This window comes from Mustelus asterias, unplaced genomic scaffold, assembly GCF_964213995.1.
Source record: "Mustelus asterias unplaced genomic scaffold, sMusAst1.hap1.1 HAP1_SCAFFOLD_155, whole genome shotgun sequence".
Taxonomy (NCBI): Eukaryota; Metazoa; Chordata; class Chondrichthyes; order Carcharhiniformes; family Triakidae; genus Mustelus; species Mustelus asterias.
The window spans coordinates 70,215-92,567 of NW_027590175.1; the positions used below are offsets into that span (position 1 = coordinate 70,215).

Here is a 22,353-nt window from a genome sequence, read left to right on the forward strand (position 1 = left end):
TGTTAAAAGCAAAATTCTGTGAGTTCTAGAAATCTGAAATAAAAACCGAAAATGGTGGATTGCTAACCTGGACTGACAGTAATGTATTTACAGGATACTCGGAGGAGAGAATTCACAATTCAAAACATTGTATCTAGATTCAGTCGATTCATCAAGATCATTGACCTTTGAATGTGTAAAGAAGCTGTTCTGTCTGTGGGAAATGATTTCAGCTATCAATGTGTCTGGTATTTGGATATAAGACTGATAATTTCAAAACCAGGACTCTGCTTGACTGGAAATCATGACAAAGTACTGCAGATGCTGAAATCTGATGAAGGGTCATCCTGACTCGAAAAGTTGGCTCTATTCTCTGTCCACAGATGCTGTCAGACCTGCTGAGAGTTTCCAGCAGTTTCTGCTTTTGTTGTGACTGGGAATCAATGTGGGTGAGCAGGCACTGAGGTCTTGGGGCTAACTGGACTTGCTGTCATAGAGTCACACAGCACAGAAAGAGGTCCTTCAGCCCATAAGTGAACAAGCGAGGAAAAGATGTTCCACAGCATCAGAATTGTCTATTTAGAATTTCTGTCCTGTACTTACGAGGATTCATTTTATAAACTCCTTTTACAGGCTATGAGAAAGGGAGGAATTCCAAACAAGAACATCAAACCAAACATGACATCCAACATCTACTCACTTGATTCATCAGCGCTTGAATATTGTGAACCTTTGAATGTGGAATGAGAAATGTTTCTCTGTTTCTGTCTGAGGATTTCAAACTGAAAGTTTTGAAACAATTGACTGGAAAAGCACCGAGTGAGAGTGTTCCAGTGAACTGACTGTGGAAAGAGCTTTAACCAGTTATACAGCCTGATAAAACATCACATCATTCACAGCAAGGAGAAACCATACAGTTTGGACAAGGTTTCAACTGATTGTCCAATCTGGAGAGTCACAAGGACACTGGCATCATGGAGAAACTGTGGAAATGTGGGGACTGTGGGAAGAGCTTCAATTACCCAAAGCTGAGAAAACGTTATCATTGTCACACTGGGGAGACACCATTCACCTGCTCTGTATGTGGGAAGCGATTCACTCAGTCATCCCATCTCACTGACCATCAACTTGTACACAGTGATCAGAGACCTTTTAAATGCTCTGATTGTGAGAAGAGGTTTAAAAGCAAGAAGCATCTGGTAGCACATCAGCTTGTCCACACTGGGGAGAGGCCGTTCCTCTGCTCTGTGTGTGGGAAGAGATTCAATCGGTCATCCCACCTTCTGACACATCAGCAAGTTCACACTGGGGAGAGACCATTCCTCTGCTCTGTGTGTGGTAAGGATTCATTCAGTCATCCCAACTTCTGAGACATCAGCGAGTTCACACTGGGGAGAGGCCATTTACCTGCTCTGAGTGTGGGAAGGGATTCAGTCAGTTGTCCGACCTTCTGGTACACCAGCGAGTTCACACTGGGGAGAGGCCATTCACCTGTTCTGTATGTCGGAACAGCTTTGCTCAGTCATCTACTCTTCAGAGACACCAACGAGTTCATACTGGAGAGAGGCCATTCACCTGCTCTGAGTGTGAGAAGGGATTCATTCAGTTATCCGACCTTCTGAGACACCAGCGAGTTCACAAATGATTGTAGAATTTGGAGTTTGTCATTGCTGCTTTTAGTGACATCCCGGACTGAACATGTGGCTGTGTAAGCTGAGGTGTGTAAGGAATGTGTCCCAGCCACGCTCTTCCATGATTCAGTGGTCCTGGAGGGAGAACAGAAACTCCTTTACAACTGGGTTTAGAGTCAGGAAGAACAACGGTGAATATTGGAAATGTGATGTCAAGTCAGAGATTGGTGTTAAATTGGGATCTGTTCCAGACTGAGACTTTGAGAAGAAATAGAAATGTGGAATGAACATTTAAAATGTTTGTGATATTCCTGATCTATCATTGTCAGACAATAACAACACTCTACATTTATATTGTCTCTTTAACAGAGTAAATGTGAAAACTGACACTGTTTTCAGATGTTGTCACTGATGGGAATATGTTGATAAGAAATAAGAGGCCAAGCCTCTGGAGACACCAGAGGTAAGTGTGGGAATGGGAAGGGAAGATATTATAAGTGATTCTCTGACTCTGATTGAAGAGAGAAGAATAGGTTTAAAGTTTAATGTTTATTTATTAGTTTCACAAGTAGGCTTACATTAACATTGCGATGAAGTTACTATGAAAATCCCCTAGTCGCCACATTCCTGCGCCTGTTTGGGTACACTGAGGGAGAATTTGGCATGGTCAATGCGAACCAGTACATCTTTTGAACTGTGGAGGAAACCAGAACATCCGGAGGAAACCCACACAGACAGTGACCCAGAATCGAACCCGAGTCCCTGGTGCTTGAGACAGCAGTGCTAACCACTGTGCCACCGTGCCGCCCATGTAGAACCAGAAGAGAGTAGCCCCACCCAGCTGGACGACAGTGGAGAGGGATGGAGCAGAATGATGTGGGCGACCTTGCCAAAGGCTGCAAATAGGTCGAGGATAAAAAGGGAAAGTTCATTTTTGTTGCAGTCACATAGGATGTCAGTGCGGACTTTGATAAGAGCTGTTTCAGTAATGTGGCAAGGCAGAAACCTGATTGAAGAATTCAAATATGGAGTTCTGGGAAAGATGGCCTTGGGTTTTGGGAGAAGGCAAAACATTCAGTGTGAATGAGGGGGCGGGGCTGGAGGACCGAGCGAGAGCGGCTGGTCCTCCAACCAATCGGAGTGAATGAGGGGCGGGGCTAAGGGCGAGTTGCCCTGTGGTGATCTGGAGCATGCGCAGTGCCGATCACTGGGGATTGAGGCGGTTGCGGAAATATTCAGTCCGGGCGATAACACCGGGTAAATCAGGAATGAGTGATGGAGCCGGTGGGTGGGCGGACTTCGAGGCTTCATAAAAGTCCCGTGTAGGCCGCAAGCCCCCAATAGGAAGCTCGGATTCGATATTTGAACCGTTGAAAGGTTGTTCGGGCTTTTCCCCCGATTCGGGCCCGGGTGAACGATCGCAATCTTGACAGTGTGCGGCCGAGCGCACGCGCAGACAGATGGGAGCTCCAGGCTCAGCCCCCTCCCCCCCCCATTCAGTCTGATTGGTTGGAGGACCAGCCGCTTCTGCTCGGTCCTCCAGCCCCGCCCCCTCCTCCTATTGGTCCGGAGCTGCTGTCAATCAGTTCCCGGGCATTGTGACGTGGAGCATGCGCAGTGTCATTGCTGTCCTTGGCGCTTGTTTGTCCCGGAGAAGCGGAGTCAGCGTTAGGCGGTGGCTGCGAGGATTTGGAAACACTTTGTGGATCCGCAAACCCTTCAGAATCATTGTCAGCTCCCTGGTTTGCAGCTGCGGGGCTTCTCCCTCCCTCCCTCCCGGGAACAGGCCCAGGTTAACGGCCCCATCCTGGCTCAGCCACTGGAGGATGGTTCACATCAGAGGATGGGGGAGGGGGACAATAAATAAGAGGTTACACTTTGGCCTCAAATCAATGAGGACTCTGATCTCTGGGAAGGAAGGAAACCCTGGGAGGTGGGCGGGGAGGATTCACAAACACCCGCTGGAGGCACCAACACCCCCAGTAAAAAGCTGCAGCTCCCGGGTTTGCAGCTTTTTCCCGGGAGAGAGTTGGGGAAGTTTTGTGGAGACAATTCCCAGCTGGTTCAGTTAGTGGTCAATGAAGCTCAGAAACCCTGAGTCAGGATCCTCATTGGGTGGTTGTTTTATTAAATTATTATTATTCATCTGTTGAAGAAAATATTAATTTTTTTTGAAAAATCATTTTTATAACGTTTGTGAAAATGTCCATTAAAATAGCCGTTTTTCCAATGTATTTCTGATGAGAATTTTCATATTACTGATTTGGGAATTGATTCTCGGGAATGGTCATTCTGAAAATGATTATGTTTTAATTTACTCCATAATGCCAGAAGTCAGTTTGTATTTCAAATGTAATTTAGAATGTCTGGGAGCAAATGTTAAAATGAGGTTTGAGACACCAGCTGCAATTATTTTCTGTGACTGATGATACCTTTGTGCCTGTGCAGGAGGTAATTCCCCTGGTGCTGTGGCACAAATAAAATGGAGCCTTTCCTCGGAACAGGTCCGTGTTAACGGTCACCGTGTTGTTTCAGTGGTGAGCAGGGGACGTGTGGCCATTGTGGTAACAACAGAGTCGGTGGAACTTCATGTCCCCTGACCTTAAAAGAAAATAATTGACTCCTTGGTTGTACAGTCAATCTGCACATGGTCTGGAGAACTGAATCCAGCCAGAGTGACAAGGCAGAGGGAGCTGGTCTCAGAGTGGAGACATGAAATGGTGGAGATGGGGCAAGGAGTTTGATTTAGACCAGGGACAAGAGAGAGTGTGTGGGATGGAGATTATAGCTCAAGATAAATGAGATGAAGAAGTGTTCCATGGAAACTCGAATTGTCTGTTATGAATTCGTTTTTTAAGCTCTTTTTGCAGGGAACTAGAAGAGGAGGATTCACAGACAGGAAACTCAAACTAAACTTTAGGTCAAGGTCTGCAGAACCATTTGATTCATCATGACCTCAGTATGATTGCTTTTTACAGTGGAGGGAGAAATCATTGCCTGTTTTGTCAGTGGAAGAAAATTTTAAAAATTCAATGTGGCAGAAAAAGACCCGAGACACACACCCCCGAGTGAGAGTGTTCCAGTGAACTGACTGAAAAGAGCTTTAACCGGTTACACAGCCTGAAAAAAATCACACCATTCACAGTGAGAAGAAACCATAAACGTGGTCCGTGTGTGGATAAGGCTTCAACTGATCATCCAACCTGGAGAGACACAAAGTCACCTGCACCGTGGAAATGTGAGGATTGTGGTAAAGAATTCAATTATCCATACTTGCTGGAAAACCATAGACACAGTCACACTGGAGAGAGGCCATTCACCTGCTCCGTGTGTGGGAAAAGATTCACTACCTCATCCCACCTGCTGTTACACCAACAAATTCACACTGAGGAGAGGCTGTACAGCTGCTCCACCTGTGGAAAGGGGTTCTCATATTCATCCAACCTCGGTGCACATCAGCGAGTTCACACTGGGGAGAGATCGTTCACCTGCTCCTTGTGTGGGAAGGAATTGCTGGACCATCCGGTCTTTGATTACACCAGCGAATTCACACAGGGGAGAAGCCATTCACCTATTCTGTGTGTGGTAGAAATTCACTCTGTCATCTAACCTGCTGTCACACCAGCGAGTTCACACAGAGGAGAGACCGTTCAGCTTTCCTGTGGAAAGAGGTTCAGGTCTTCATCCAACCTCAGTGCACACAAGCGAGTTCACACTGGGGAAAGGCCGTTCACCTGTTCCACGTGTGGGAGGGAATTCACCAATTCATCCGGCCTCCTGTCACATCAGTGAATTCACACTGAGGAGAAGCCATTTATTTGCACATACTGTGGAAAGAGTTTCAGGCAGTTATCAATCCTCACTGCAAATCAACGCACTCACACTGGGGAGAGACCATTCACTTGCTCCATGTGTAGGAAGGGATTCACTCAGTCTGGCAGCCTGCATTTACATGAGCTCACCCACACTGGGGAGAGGCCATTCGCCTGCTCTGTGTGTGGGAAGGGATACACTCGGTCATCCCACTTGCTGACACCTCTGCAAGTTCACAATTGTCAGCAGGAGTTAGATTTTGCAGTTACTGCTGCTGTTAATCACATTCAGGATTGATATTCTGACAATATTGGTTTGTTTCTGCTGACATTAACAATCCCTACAACTGGAATTCTGCTTTAATATTCTGAGATGTCACTGATTTTCAGGGCTGTTGTGTCCCCTTTTAAACGTACTATCTGTGATTTTTTTTTTGTTTTATTCAGGAACTTGTTTATAATACATTTTCCTTCAATCTGAAATTGACATTTGGTACAAACTACAATTCAGTGTCTGAAAGATTCCACTGATTAAGATTTCCAATGAGAAAATGCTGACAATTCTTACTGACTTACACATTCTTCACAGTGACACTTCCACGATCACATTTAATTATCAAGGAACATAAAACAATGCACAGATACTTGTTGGTACTGAACTTGAATATTGCTGACAAGAGAGACATGTTGCTGAATCTTTTCAGCATGCACTCATCAGGACAAACGGAAGAATGCCAAATTTTAAATGATTGCAATTTATACTACAGGAGAAAAGGGTGCTAATTGGTGGACTCTCATTGACTTGAAGCTTTGCCATGGAGAAACCAATAGGAGACTGTAGGTTTCTCAAGCTTCTGGGAAATTCAAAAAAGGTGCAAGGCTTTTGTTTGCAGGGAAAGGATCGCTGCGTATGTATGTATGTCACTTCTCGCAAATATAACTGAGCCGTATTATGAACTCGACTGATTATCTTCAATTGATTGAGTGTAGCTATTGGCACACTCAGGATTGTTCAGCAAGTGCTGCCCAATCTGTAATCACAGTAAACATTGTATTTTTGGTTTTGTGAGTGTGGGCTGCTGAAAAGGAAATCACGACCCATTATGAACAAATCAAGGAATATGCTGTTTTATTCTGTCAGCCATTTACTGGGCGAGCCGGCACTGTAATGTTCACCATTTTATATTCAAATCTGGGGGGGATAATGTTCACTGTTTTATATTCGGGTCTGAGTGGGATAATGTTCACTGTTTTATATTCGGGTCTGGGGGGGATAATGTTCACTGTTTTATATTCGGGTCTGGGGGATAATGTTCACTGTTTTATATTCGGGTCTGGGGGGGATAATGTTCACTGTTTTCTATTCGGGTCTGGGGAATAATGTTCACTGTTTTATATTCGGGTCTGGGGGATAATGTTCACTGTTTTATATTCGGGTCTGGGAGATAATGTTCATTGTTTTATATTTGGGTCTGGGGGGGATAATGTTCACTGTTTTATATTCGGGTCTGGGGGATAATGTTCACTGTTTCATATTCGGGTCTGGGGGTGATAATGTTCACTGTTTTATATTCGGGTCTGGGGGGGATAATGTTCACTGTTTTATATTCGGGTCTGGGGGATAATGTTCACTGTTTTATATTCGGGTCTGGGGGGGATAATGTTCACTGTTTTATATTCGGGTCTGGGGGGATAATGTTCACTGTTTTATATTCGGGTCTGGGGGGGATAATGTTCACTGTTTTATATTCGGGTCTGGGGGTGATAATGTTCACTGTTTTATATTCGGGTCTGGGGGATAATGTTCACTGTTTTATATTCGGGTCTGGGGGATAATGTTCACTGTTTTATATTCGGGTCTGGGGGATAATGTTCACTGTTTTATATTCGGGTCTGGGGGGGATAATGTTCACTGTTTTATATTCGGGTCTGGGGGGGGATAATGTTCACTGTTTTATATTCGGGTCTGGGGGGGATAATGTTCACTGTTTTATATTCGAGTCTGGGGGGGATAATGTTCACTGTTTTATATTCGGGTCTGGGGGAGAATGTTCACTGTTTTATATTTGGGTCTGGGGGATAATGTTCACTGTTTTATATTCGGGTCTGGGGGTGATAATGTTCACTGTTTCATATTCGGGTCTGGGGGTGATAATGTTCACTGTTTCATATTCGGGTCTGGGGGGGATAATGTTCACTGTTTTATATTCGGGTCTGGGGGGGATAATGTTCATTGTTTTATATTCGGGTCTGGGGGGGATAATGTTCACTGTTTTATATTCGGGTCTGGGGGGGATAATGTTCACTGTTTTATATTCGGGTCTGGGGGATAATGTTCACTGTTTTATATTCGGGTCTGGGGGATAATGTTCACTGTTTTATATTCGGGTCTGGGGGATAATGTTCACTGTTTTATATTCGGGTCTGGGGGTGATAATGTTCACTGTTTCATATTCGGGTCTGGGGGTGATAATGTTCACTGTTTCATATTCGGGTCTGGGGGGGATAATGTTCACTGTTTCATATTCGGGTCTGGGGGGGATAATGTTCATTGTTTTATATTCGGGTCTGGGGGGGATAATGTTCACTGTTTTATATTCGGGTCTGGGGGGGAGAATGTTCACTGTTTTATATTCGGGTCTGGGGGATAATGTTCACTGTTTTATATTCGGGTCTGGGGGATAATGTTCACTGTTTTATATTCGGGTCTGGGGGGGATAATGTTCACTGTTTCATATTCGGGTCTGGGGGTGATAATGTTCACTGTTTTATATTTGGGTCTGGGGGATAATGTTCACTGTTTTATATTCGGGTCTGGGGGGGATAATGTTCACTGTTTCATATTCGGGTCTGGGGGTGATAATGTTCACTGTTTTATATTTGGGTCTGGGGGATAATGTTCACTGTTTTATAGTCGGGTCTGGGGGGGATAATGTTCACTGTTTTATATTCGGGTCTGGGGGGGATAATGTTCACTGTTTTATATTCGGGTCTGGGGGATAATGTTCACTGTTTTATATTCGGGTCTGGGGGGGTGATAATGTTCACTGTTTTATATTCGGGTCTGGGGGGGGATAATGTTCACTGTTTTATATTCGGGTCTGGGGGTGATAATGTTCACTGTTTTATATTCGGGTCTGGGGGGGATAATGTTCACTGTTTTATATTCGGGTCTGGGGGGGATAATGTTCACTGTTTTATATTCGGGTCTGGGGGATAATGTTCACTGTTTTATATTCGGGTCTGGGGGGGGGATAATGTTCACTGTTTTATATTCGGGTCTGGGGGGGGATAATGTTCACTGTTTTATATTCGGGTCTGGGGGTGATAATGTTCACTGTTTTATATTCGGATCTGGGGGATAATGTTCACTGTTTTATATTCGGGTCTGGGAGGGATAATGTTCACTGTTTTATTTTCGGGTCTGGGGGGGATAATGTTCACTGTTTTATATTCGGGTCTGGGGGATAATGTTCACTGTTCTTTATTCGGGTCTGGGGGGGATAATGTTCACTGTTTTATATTCGGTCTGGGGGATAATGTTCACTGTTTTATATTCGGGTCTGGGGGAGATAATGTTCACTGTTTTATATTCGGGTCTGGGGGATAATGTTCACTGTTTTATATTCGGGTCTGGGGGGATAATGTTCACTGTTTTATATTCGGGTCTGGGGGGGAAAATGTTCACTGTTTTATATTTGGGTCTGGGGGGGATAATGTTCACTGTTTTATATTCGGGTCTGGGAGATAATGTTCACTGTCTGGGGTTTGTGAGCTCGGGTTGATTCTGCCTACGGTGCATTCTCGGTTATCAGAGCTCTCATTAAAAGCCCTAATTTCCAGTCAGTGACTGAGTTGTCTCTGATGGGATGGAGAATCAGAGTGGGGGTAATGTGCTTCATGGACAGCGATGGGTGGGAGTGAGTATTAAATAAACCAGGACTACACCAAGTAATTTTGAGAACATTGAAACCATCACAAAATATCACAGCATCATGTTGGAAAACAGAATACTTTATCTGAATCTTTGATCAATTTTGTTTGATTCAATATTGTGAGTGACTTGTTGGATTGCTGGTTATTTTCTAAAGGCAGCTCAGCACCATCATTTTGACCATCAACTCGGCCCTGGTAACTGCTGTTTTTTCTCTGTACCTTCTGTTTTAATTTTAAGTGGAACCTTAATATTTGCTTGGTCCACCAGCCGATTGATCTTTCCAGGGGTGTGTGTCTGAGAAATATACAACGAAAAACATTCTCTATTTACCTCCTGCATTGCTGCAGTAAATATACATTGTTCTGACTCTGCCAGCAGGGCTGTGGAATTAATTGGATCGATCTTAAAGAGAGCCCGGCTGGGCAGGATAGAGTCACAGAGGTTTACAGCATGGAAACGTGAGCCAAATGGTTTCCATCTGTGATGTATCATTGCATAAAACAGAATATTCAGTCTCAGGAGAAAGAAAGTGAAATAAACCAGTTTCTGGGGGATTTACCCAATCAGTATGAGCACCTTCAGGAGAGCAGAGAGGGGGGGGAGGGGGGAAACCAGTGAGAAATGTTTTAAAAACTCGGGGTATTCCCACAGGAGAGCACTGGTTTAAATCAATTTTAGAAATAGAGAATGGCAGTGCACAAATTCAGAGGAATGTATTTTTAAAAATTAATTGATCTCAATTGCACAAGATAATTTTCTAATATGTCTTTGATTGACAATGGCGCTGTTAATTCCCAGGTGCCCCTGCGGTTGTGAACGTGCCCTATTCTTCCGGTGAAGCGGGCAGAGAGGGGAGTGATTTTTGGAGGGCAGAACTGGAAGATAAGCTGAATTTATTTTTACTTACTTTTTTCGGAGTTGTTTTTTTCCTGAGAAACAGGAAACCGGAAGTCAGCCGTAGGGAGACCTGGGACGGTTTTTTTTTGCCCACTAAATTTGAACGGGGAGGTAACCCGAGACTCTACACGTGTAGAGTCTCCCACCCTCCCTCCTCCTCTAACCTAAAAAAAAGACTCGGTGTGAGAGCAGGTGAGCTTTCTTTTTCTTTTTCTTCTTTTCTCTTTCGTTTATTAGTTCGGGAAGTTAGCAGGGATGTCAGTGCAGGCAGTGCAATGTTCCTCCTGTGGGATGTGTGAGGTGAGGGACACCATTAGTGTCCCAGCTGAGTACACCTGCAGGAAGTGCACCCAATTCCAGCTCCTTGAAGACCGTGTTAGGGATCTGGAGCTGGAACTGGATGAACTCAGGATCATTCGGGAGGCAGAGACAGTTATAGATAAAAGCTACAGGGAGGTTCATACTCCTAGGAATGAGGATACTTGGGTGACTGTTAGAAAGGGTAAGAAGCAGACAGTGCAGCGATCCCCTGTGGCCGTTCCTCTGTATAACAAGTATACCGTTTTGGATACTGTTGGGGAGGGCGACTTACCAGGGGTAAGCCATGGGGTACAGATCTCTGGCACAGAGTCTGTCCCTGTTGCTCAGAAGGGAAAGGGGGGGAGGAGTAGAGCATTAGTCATTGGGAACTGCATAGTTAGGGGGACAGATCGGAGATTCTGTGAGAGCGAGAGGGACTCGCGGCTGGTGTGTTGCCTCCCAGGTGCCAGGGTCTTTGATGTCTCGGATCGTGTTTTCAAGATCCTTAAGGGGGAAGGGGACCAGCCCCAAGTTGTGGTCCACACAGGCACCAATGACATAGGTAGGAAAAGAGATGGGGATGTAAGGCAGAAATTCAGGGAGTTAGGGTGGAAGCTTAGAGCGAGAACAAATAGAGTTGTTATCTCTGGTTTGTTACCCGTGCCACGTGCTAGTGAGGAGAGGAATAGGGAGAGAGAGCAGTTGAACACGTGGCTACAGGAATGGTGCAGGAGGGAAGGATTTAGATACCTGGATAATTGGCGCTCATTCTGGGGTAGGTGGGACCTCTACAAACGGGATGGTCTTCACCTGGACCAGAGGGGTACTAATATCCTGGGGGGGAAATTTGCTAATGCTCTTCGGGAGGGTTTAAACTAATTCGGCAGGGGGGTGGGAACCTGGATTTCTGCTCCAGTGTACAGGAGGATGTGAGTGGTGAGGTGATGAATAAGATTTCAAGGTCGCAGGAGTGTACCGGCAGGCAGGAAGGTGCTTTGAAGTGTGTCTACTTCAATGCCAGGAGCATCCGGAATAACGTGGGTGAACTTGCAGCATGTGCTGGTACCTGGGACTTCGATGTTGTGGCCATTTCGGGGACATGGATAGAGCAGGGACAGGCATGGTTGTTGCAGGTTCCGGGGTTTAGATGTTTCAGTAAGATCAGGGAAGGTGGTAAAAGAGGAGGAGGTGCGGCATTGTTAGTCAAGGACAGTATTACGGTGGCAGAAAGGATGTTTGATGAGGACTCGTCTACTGAGGTAGTATGGGCTGAGGTTAGAAACAGGAAAGGAGAGGTCACCCTGATGGGAGTTTTCTATAGGTCTCCGAAAAGTTCCAGAGATGTAGAGGAAAAGATTGCAAAGATGATTCTGGATAGGAGCGAAAGTAACAGGGCAGTTGTTATGGGGGACTTTAACTTTACAAATATTGACTGGAAATGCTATAGTTCGAGTACTTTCGATGGGTCAGTTTTTGTCCAATGTGTGCAGGAGGGTTTGCTGACACAGTATGTAGATAGGCCAACAAGAGGCGAGGCCACATTGGATTTGGTACTGGGTAATGAACCAGGCCAGGTGTTAGATTTGGAGGTAGGTGAGCACTTTGGTGATAGTGACCACAATTCGGTTACGTTTACTTTAGCAATGGAAAGGGATAGGTATACACCGCAGGGCAAGTATTATAGCTGGGGGAAAGGAAATTATGATGCGATTAGGCGAGATTTAGGATGCACAGGATGGGGAAGAAATCTGTAGGGGATGGGCACAATTGAAATGTGGAGCTTGTTCAATGAACAGCTACTGCGTGTCCTTGATAAGTATGTACCTGTCAGGCAAGGAGGTAGTGGTCGAGCGGGGGAACCGTGGTTTACTAAAGAAGTTGAATCTCTTGTGAAGAGGAAGAAGGAGACTTATGTAAAGATGAGACGTGAAGGCTCAGTAAGGGCGCTTGAGAGTTACAAGTTCGCCAGGAAGGAGCTGAAGAGAGAGCTAAGAAGAGCCAGGAGGGGACATGAGAAGTCTTTGGCAGGTAGGATCAAGGAAAATCCTAACGCTTTCTACAGGTATGTCAGGAATAAAAGAATGACTAGGGTAAGATTAGGGCCAGTCAAGGACAGTAGTGGGAAGTTGTGCGTGGAGTCTGAAGAGATAGGAGAGGCGCTAAATGAATATTTTTCGTCAGTATTCACACAGGAAAAAGACAATGTTGTCGAAGAGAATACTGAGATACAGGCTATTGGACTAGACGGGATTGAGGTTCATAAGGAGGAGGTGTTAGCAATTCTGGAAAGTGTGAAAATAGATAAGTCCCCTGGGCCGGATGGGATTTATCCTAGCATTCGCTGGGAAGCTAGGGAGGAGATTGCCGAGCCTTTGGCTTTGATTTTTATGTCATTGTCTACAGGAATAGTGCCAGAAGACTGGAGAATAGCAAATGTTGTCCCCTTGTTCAAGAAGGGGAGTAGAGACAACCCTGGTAATTATAGACCAGTGAGCCTTACTTCTGTTGTGGGCAAAGTTTTGGAAAGGATTAGAAGAGATAGGATTTATAATCATCTAGAAATTAATAATTTGATTAGGGATAGTCAGCACGGTTTTGTGAAGGGAAGGTCGTGCTTCACAAACCTTATTGAGTTCTTTGAGAAGGTGACCAAAGAGGTGGATGAGGGTAAAGCAGTTGATGTGGTGTTTATGGATTTAAGTAAAGCATTTGATAAAGTTCCCCACGGTAGGCTATTGCAGAAAATACGGAGGCATGGGATTGAGGGTGATTTTGAGATTTGGATCAGAAATTGGCGAGCTGTAAGAAGACAGAGGGTGGTGGTTGATGGGAAATGTTCATCCTGGAGTTCAGTTACTAGTGTACCGCAAGGATCTGTTTTGGGGCCACTTTTGTTTGTCATTTTTATAAATGGTCTGGATGAGGGCGTAGAAGGATGGGTTAGTAAATTTGCGGATGACACTAAAGTCGGTGGAGTTGAGGACAGTGGAAGGATGTTGCAGGTTACAGAGGGACATAGATAAGCTGCAGTGCTGGGCTGAGAGGTGGCAAATGGAGTTTGATGTGGAAAAGTGTGAGGTGATTCACTTTGGAAGGAGTAACAGGAATACAGAGTACTGGGCTAATGGTAAGATACTTGGTAGTGTGGATGAGCAGAGAGATCTCGATGTCCATGTGCATAGATCCCTGAAAGTTGGCACCCAGATTGATAGGGTTGCTAAGAAGGCGTACAGTGTGTTAGCTTTTATTAGAAGAGGGATTGAGTTTCGGAGCCATGCTGTCATGTTGCAGCTGTACAAAACTCTGGTGCGGCCGCACTTGGACTATTGCGTACAGTTCTGGTCGCCGCATTATAGGAAGGATGTGGAAGCATTGGAAAGGGTGCAGAGGAGATTTACCAGGATGTTGCCTGGTATGGTGGGAAGGTCTTATGAGGAAAGGCTGAGTGACTTGAGGCTTTTTTCGTTGGAGAGAAGAAGTTTAAGAGGTGACTTAATAGAGGCATTCAAGATGATCAGAGGATTAGATAAGTTGGACAGTGTAAGCCTTTTTCCTCGGATGATGATGGCTAGCACGAGGGGGCATAGCTTTAAATTGAGGGGTGATAGATATAGATCAGATGTCAGAGGTAGGTTCTTTACTCAGAGAGTAGTAAGGGTGTGGAATGCCTGCCTGCAACAGTAGTGGACTCGTCAACATGAAGGGCATTTAAAGGGTCATTGGATAAACATATGGATGAGATTGGAATAGTGTAGGTTGGATGGGTTTAGATTCGTTTCACAGGTCGGTGCAACATTGAGGGCCGAAGGGCCTGTACTGCGCTGTAATGTTCTATGTTCTATAGTCATTCCACAGGAGCCTATTGCGCAGGCGCAGTGCTGTATCTGGGGCATGCGCAGTGTCACTGCTCAGAGTCCTGAATGCGGGAGACGCTTTTTTCAGCGGGTGAGTCGGTTGGGCTGCGGGAGAAGTGGAGCCGGGAGTTGGGGTAGGGAGGGAGCGAGCGGAGGCTTCACAAACATCCGCTGTAGGCTGCACGGCCCGAATCAGACCCTGCAGGTCCCGGGTTTACAGCTCCCAGGCTTTTATCTCGGGAACAGGCCCCGGTTATCGGCCGCCATCTTGTTTCAGCGGGGAAGGAGGGCACATGCGCTGCTGTCTGTGACGGGTCACAATGGGCGTGGTTTCGGGGGCTGGTTCAGAACCTCTATCTTCAGAGGGACAATAGGTAGCAGGGCGCATGCGCAGCTATCCAAGAACATCGGAATAAGAATTCGAAACAGGAGCCCGTCATTCGGCCCATCGAGCCTGCTGCATCATTCAATAAGATCATGTCTACTTTGCTACCCCCAGCCCGTCCATACCCTTAACTCTCTTGTGGATCAAAACCTCAGCTTTGAATATATTCAATGACCTGCCTCCAATCCTCACTGGTGAAGACAGAGTTCCAAAGATCAACAACCCGCTGAGAGAAAAGATCTCTCTTCATCTTCATCTTAAATTTGAGATCCTTTATTTTTACTTGATTCCCACACCTGAGGAAACATCCTCTCAGCATCTACCTTGTCAAGCACCTTATATCATATGAATCACAGAATCCCTACAGTGCAGAAGCAGGCCATTTGGCCCATCGAGTCTGTGCCGACCACAATCCCACCCAAGCCCCATCCCCACAACCCCATGCATTTGACACGAGGGTCAATTTAGCATAGCCAATCCACCGAACCACAGTCTTTGGACTGTGGGAGGAAACCAGAGCACCTGGAGGAAACCCACACAGACAGTGCACAGAAAATGTGCAAACTCCACACAGACAGTGACCCAAGGCCGGAATTGAACCTGGGACCCTGGCGCTGTGAGGCAGCAGTGCTCGCCACCGTGCCGCCCTTAAATTCCCAGATATTTCAATAGGATTACTTCTCAGTGTTCAAAACTCCAAAGAGTACAGGCCCAAGCTGCTCAACCTGAAAGATAAAACTCCTCATTTCAGGAATCAACCAACTGGATCTTCTCTGAACTGCCTCCACTGCAATTTTGTCCCAGCTAAAGTAATTCTGTGCCAGGTTAAAGGAGGAGGGAATGTTTGGAATTTCTGTTCTGGACAGATGCTGATGGATTTTGGAAACTCCCTTTACAGGGGGTTAGAAGGGAAAGATTTACACACAGCAAACTCCGACCAAAAGAAATGTTTGTCTGTCTTGAATTTCTAACCTTGAATTACACCTATAACTTTCCTCATTTACAGGGACAAGATTTGAAGATTGCAACATTTTTCCCGGACACCAATCTCTCTGAGATCTTTGCAGATGTAGACTCCAGCGGATTTAAAATGTTGAAAACAGTGAAATGGTTTTGGGGTGAGTGCTACTGAGCATTAAGTTAAATTTAGAGCATGCTCTGATTCCATGGATCTCGGGCTACTGTGACTCCTTTACCATGGATGAGGAGGCAATGGTGCAGTGATAGTGTGATTGGATTAGTAATACAGGGATCCAGGGCAATGCACTGTGAACCCTGAGTTCGAATCTCACAGTGGCAGATGTTGAAATTTGAATTCAGTAAAAATCTAGAATTAGAACTCCATTGATGACAATTGTTGTAAAAATCCATCTGATTTAATAATGTCCTTTAAAGAAGGAAATCTACCACATCTACCACGGTGGTGACATTCACGAGGGGTCATAGGTTCAAGGTGAAGGGGGGGAGGTTTAACACAGATATCAGAAGGACATATTTTACACAGAGGGTCGTGGGGGCCTGGAATGTGTTGCCGGGCAAGGTGGTGGAGGCGGACACACTGGGAACGTTTAAGACTTATCTAGACAGCTATATGAACGGAGTGGGAATGGAGGGATACAAATGAGTGGTCTCGTTTGGACCAGGGAGCGGCACGGGCTAATTGTTCCTTGTTTCTCGTTTCAAGGCTTCATTCTATGATCATCTTGCTGGTGCCAGTACAGAGCGAGACTGCGGATAGTTGGGAACCTGTCTCGGGGGCAGGGAATTCATATGGTGTTCGTGGAAGTGGAAATGAATAGGGTTGGGAAGCATTTTCCGATCAGGGCCAGTGTGATCTCCTGGACTCGTTTCGATCGCCTCAGGGGGTCGGAGAGGAATTTCCCAGATTTGTTTTTTCCCCATATTGGCCCTGGGGTTTTCACTCTGGGTTTTCGCCTCTCCCTGGAGATCACATGGTCTGGAATGGGGGGGTGGGGGTGAGTTCATAGGTTGTGATGAACAAAGCATCATAGCTGTGAGGGACAGCTCGGTGGATAGGATATTGGTATGTAGATAGGCTGGAAAATTGGGCGGGGATCCTGGATTCAGGATTCAATCCTGGACCGGGGAGCGGCGCGGGCTTGGAGGGCCGAAGGGCCTGTTCCTGTGCTGTATTGTTCTTTGTTCTTTTGTTTATCCCCCAGCAATGCAAACCACTCAGTTCAAGGGCAATGAGTTATGGGCAGTAGATGCTGATGCAGCCAGCGCACAGAGTCACAGAGCAATACAGCACGGAAACAGGCCCTTAGGCCCAACTGATCCATGCCAACCATGGTGCCCTCCCAGCTAGTCCCAATTGCCCGTGTTTGGCTCATGAATTGGAAAGGATTAGAGGGATATGTACTTATCCAAATGCTTTTTAAATGTTTAAACCTGCTGTTTGAACATTCAACCACTTTCTCTGGCAGCTCATTCCATGTACACACCACCCTCTGCATGAAGAAGTTGTCCCTCAGGTCCCTTTTAATCTTTCCCCTCTCATATTAAATCTATGCCCTCTAGTTTTCAATTCCCCGACCCTGGCAAAAAGACAATGTGGGTTCATCCTATCTATGCCCCCCATTATTTAATACACCTCAATATAGTTACCCCACATTCTCCTACATTCGAAGGAATAAAGCCCTCGCCTGTCCAACCTCTCGCGATCACTCAGGCCCATTAGTCCCGGCAACATCCTCATAAATCTTCTTTGCACTCTTTCCAGTTTATCAATGTCTTTCCTATAACAGGGTTACAAAAACTGTACACAATACTCCAAGTGCAGCCTCACCAACGACTCATACAACGATAACATAATGTCCCAACTCCTATACTCAGTGCCCTGACTGATGAAGGCCAGTGTGCTAAATGCCTTCTTCACCACTCTGTCTACCTGTGACATCACTTTCAACGAACGATATACTTGTACTCCTGGGTTCCTCTGTTCCTCAACACTCCCCAGGGCCTTACCATTCACTGTATAAGTCCTACCCTGGTTTGACTTTCCAAAATGCAACACTCACACTTAAGACCATAAGACATAGGAGCAGAATTAGGCCACTTGGCCCATCGAGTCTGCTCCGCCATTCAATCATGGCAGATATTTTTCTCATCCCCATTCTCCTGCCTTTTTGCCATCACCCCTGATCCCCTTATTAATCAAGAACCTATCTATCTCTGTCTTAAAGACAGTCAATGACCCGGCCTCCACAGCCTTCTGCGGCAAAGAGTTCCACAAATTCCCCACTCTCTGGCTGAAGAAATTCCTCCTTATCTCTGTTTTAAAGGATCGTCCCTTTAGCCTGAGGTTGTGCCTCTGTGCTCTGTATTATTTGTACTGAAATCCATTTGCCAATCATCGGCCCACTTCCTTAACCGATCAACTGATGAAGATCCCCCTGTATATATATATATTTCCAGACGTCTCTTCCCTCAGAGGGCTGTTAGTCTTTTGGATTTCTCTTCTACAGGGACCAGTGGAGGCTGAGGATCATTGAATATATTCCAGTTAGACAGATCTTTGACTGACAAGGGTGTCAAGGGTTATGGGGAACAGACAAGAAGATGGAGCAAAAGCTAAGATGTGGGGGGATTTCTTCACTCAAGGATGTGGTAAAGCTTTGGAATTCTCAATCCCTGAGGACAGTGAAACCTCAGTCATCAACTACTTTCAAGAGAGAGATTGATTGGTTTCTAGATATTGAGGATATCAAGGGATATGGGTTTAGTGTGGGGAGAATGATGCTGAGGTAGATGAACAAATTATCTCATTGAATAGTTTAAAAGGCTCGATGAGCCAAATAGCCGACTGCAGCTCCTATTTGTTATGGTCTCTGTGTCCAGGACAGGAAGCAGTGAGCACGGATCTGTCAATCAGCCTCAATCAGCACCTTCAGGAGAATTGGGAGGGTGAATATTAGATACAGCAGAGTGAGAATCGAGGGAGAGTGTGTGGGATGGAGATTTACAGCTTCTTGGGACTGAAATAGGAAAGAATGTTCGATAGAAACTAGAATTGTCTGTTCTGAATTTCTATCCTGTACTGACACTGATGACTTTTGTAAACTTGTTTTACAGGATATTGAAAGAGGAATCACAGGCCGAAATCTCAAACGTTACGTCAGATCTGACAGAGTCATATTCCATGGGAGCTGAATATCATCGGCCTTTGAATCTAGAAGGAGAAATGGTTGTCCAGTCTGTTGATTTGAAAAGATTTCAAACATCAGTGTGATTGGAAAAGCACCAACACACGGCCACACTCGAGTGAGAGTGTTCCAGTGCACGGACTAAAGAGCTTTAACCAGTTACACAGCCTGAATAAATATCACACCATTCACAGCGGGGAGAGACTGTACCAGTGTCCTGTGTGTGGACAAGGCTTCAACTGATTGTCCACCCAAGGGAGAGGCAAGGACACCTGCACCATGGAGAAACCATGGAAATGTGGGGACTGTGGGAAGAGATACAGACTCCCATCCCTGCTGGAAGCTCATCGGCGCAACCACACTGGGGAGAGACCATTCACCTGCTCTCAGTGTGGGAAGGGATTCACTCGGTCATCCATCCTGCAGTCACACCAGCGAGTTCACACTGGGGAGAGGCCGTTCACCTGCTCTCAGTGTGGGAAGGGATTCACTCGGTTATCCATCCTGCAGAAACACCAGCGAGTTCACACTGGGGAGAGGCCATTCACCTGCTCTCAGTGTGGGAAGGGTTTCTCTCATTTATCCACCCTGCGCACTCACCAGCGAGTTCACACTGTGGAGAGGCCGTTCACCTGCTCTCAGTGTGGGGAGGGATTCACTTGGTCATCCAGCCTCCAGAGACACCAGCGAGTTCACACTGGGGAGAGACCGTTCACCTGCTCTCAGTGTGAGAAGGGATTCTGTGATCCATCCAGCCTGCTGAGACACCAGCGAGTTCACACTGGGGAGAGGCCATTCACCTGCTCTCAGTGTGAGAAGGGATTCTGTGATTCATCCAGCCTGCTGAGACACCAGCGAGTTCACACTGGGGAGAGGCCATTCACCTGCTCTCAGTGTGGGAAGGGATTCTGTGATTCATCCAGCCTGCTGAGACACCAGCGAGTTCACACTGGGGTGAGGCCATTCACCTGCTCTCAGTGTGGGAAGGGATTCACTTGGTCAAACCAGCTGCAGAGACACCAGCGAGTTCACACTGGGGAGAGGCCATTCACCTGCTCTCAGTGTGGGGAGGGATTCACTCGGTCATCCCGCCTGCTGAGACACCAGCAAGTTCACACTGGGGAGAGGCCGTTCACCTGCTCTCAGTGTGGGAAGGGATTCACTCGGTCATCCCACCTGCTGAGACACCAGCGAATTCACACTGGGGAGAGGCCGTTCACCTGCTCTCAGTGTGGGAAGGGATTCACTCGGTCATCCCACCTGCAGATACACCAGCGAATTCACACTGGGGAGAGGCCGTTCACCTGCTCTCAGTGTGGGAAGGGATTCTGTGATTCATCCAGCCTGCGGATGCACCAGCGAGTTCACACTGGGGAGAGGCCATTCACCGGCTCTCAGTGTGGGAAGGGATTCAGTCTTTCATCCCACCTGCTGAGACACCAACGAGTTCACGAGTGATGACAGGGGTTGGATTCTGCTGTTATTGTTTCTGCTCTCAATTCCATCCAGGACTGCATTTTGTTCATTCTCACAGTTGGTCAATGGGGAGGATGCTCTGATTGTGGGAAGGGATTCACTGATTCATCCGACATGCTGAAACACCAGAGAATTCATAATAGGGAGAGGCCATTTATCTGCTCCGAGTGTGGGAAGGGATTTACTCAGTCATTCAACCTGCTAAAACACCAGCCAAGTCACACTGGAGAGAGGCCATTCACTTGCTCCAGTTGTGGGAAGGGATTTATTGATTCATCCAGTCTGCGGAGGCACCAGCGAGTTCACACCAGGGAGAGACCATTCACCTCCTCTGATTGTGGCAAGGGATTCAGTCAATCATCCAACCTGGTAAAGCACCAGCGAATTCACACTGGGGACAGGCCATTCACCTGCTCCGTGTGTGGGAAGGGATTCACTCAGTCACCTCACCTGCTGAAACACCATCAGGTTCACGAGTGACTGCAAGGACTGGATTTTGCTGTTAATCTCATCGAGGTCCCAACCATTTTCATTGGTGTCTGTTTCTGCTGATGTTAATAAACCCTGGCCCAGTTGTAAGATTTGTATTGTGGATTGTCTTGTCTGAGTCCTGAACTCGTAAATAAAAACAAGAAGTGCTGTAAAAACTCAGCAGGTCTGACAGCATCTCTGGAGAGAGAAACAGAACTAATGTTTTGACACTGAAGAAGAGTCACATTCAACTGGAAACATTAACTGTTCCTGTCTTTACAGATTCTGTCAGACTTACTGAGATTTTGCAGCAACTTCTGTTTTTAGAATGACGGTGAATGCTGGATACATGAATCAGAGATTGGTGTAAAACTGGGATCTGCTCCTAAATGAAAGTGAAACAGCAGGTTAAAGTTTCCAGTCTGAAAAGTACCATGGTTGTTATACTATATATACCATTTTAAGGCTGGTTTTAACTCATTTAAAATAAACCTATTTAAAATATATTTGTTAAAGTCAGTATTAAAATACGAGTTGGATGAGTTCACAGGAGCCTGTTAACCACTGGGACAATTATTCAACAAACATTGGATTTCCAGATAGAGAAGAAGCTGCAGTTTGTTTGCAGGAATTCCCTGTTTTATTGATGTGTGTGTGTTAGACATCAGGATAACTAAAACTACACAAACCTGGACATCAATGGTGATCTGATTGACAGTTACTCTGGGAATCACTCCCACTGTGAAACTTCAGCACTGACACTGCTGAATGTTGTAGGCTCAGGGAGTGGGACCTCCAGGAGTGGACTGTAAGAAAAGCTGGGTTTCAGTATCCTGACTAATATATGGTGAGGAACCAGAAAAATCCTTACTGAGGAACTGCCTGGGGTTTTACCAGTGTAGGTTCAGGGGCGAATGATTCCTGACTCCCTGAAATGTCTGATATTGAACCCAGTTTGGAACAAGATTCATTCAGTTTCCAGGAGAATAGAGAGAAATATCACCCACAACTGAGAGAGAGAAAAACAGCCACCTTGATCAATGACTTGGATGAAGCCAGAATTGATGATACAAAGATAGGTAGAAAAGCAAGTTGAGGTTGTGACAAAAAATCTGTAAGGGACACAGATAAGTTACCTGAATGGACAGAAAAATGGCAGATGGAGTATAGTGTGGGAAAGTGGGAGCTTTTCCACTTTGGCAGGAAGAATAGAGAAGCAAAAAATTGTTTAAATATACAGAAACTGAAGAATACTGCCGTAGAGAGAAATCTGGGTGTCCTTGTACATGAATCGTGAAAAAATAGGATGAAGGTACAGCAAGTAAAGAAGAAGGCAAATGGAGTGTTGGACTTTACTGCAAGGGGGTGGAGTTTGAAAAAGGGAACTTGCTGCACCTACACAGGACATTGCTGAGATAGCAGCTGGAATACTGTGTACGGTTTTG

The 22,353-nt window shown here is 45.9% G+C and overlaps 1 protein-coding gene across 4 annotated transcripts; it reads left to right on the forward strand.

The window, feature by feature from the left end:
- The first annotated feature begins 2,795 nt into the window (after positions 1–2,795).
- On the forward strand, positions 2,796–20,429 carry LOC144485144 (uncharacterized). Of its 4 annotated transcripts, XM_078203387.1 has the most exons (4): positions 2,805–2,867; positions 10,158–10,448; positions 15,802–15,913; positions 18,891–20,429. In XM_078203387.1, exon 4 carries the CDS (start codon positions 19,241–19,243, stop codon positions 20,417–20,419), a length of 1,179 nt encoding a protein of 392 aa, XP_078059513.1. In that variant the 5' UTR covers positions 2,805–2,867; positions 10,158–10,448; positions 15,802–15,913; positions 18,891–19,240; the 3' UTR covers positions 20,420–20,429. The 4 variants fall into 4 exon arrangements, with proteins under 4 accessions (XP_078059512.1, XP_078059513.1, XP_078059514.1 ...); XM_078203386.1 differs by lacking the exon at positions 10,158–10,448 and having other exon boundaries at positions 2,796–2,867; XM_078203388.1 differs by lacking the exons at positions 2,805–2,867; positions 10,158–10,448 and adding an exon at positions 2,904–2,987.
- Positions 20,430–22,353: the final 1,924 nt, after the last annotated feature.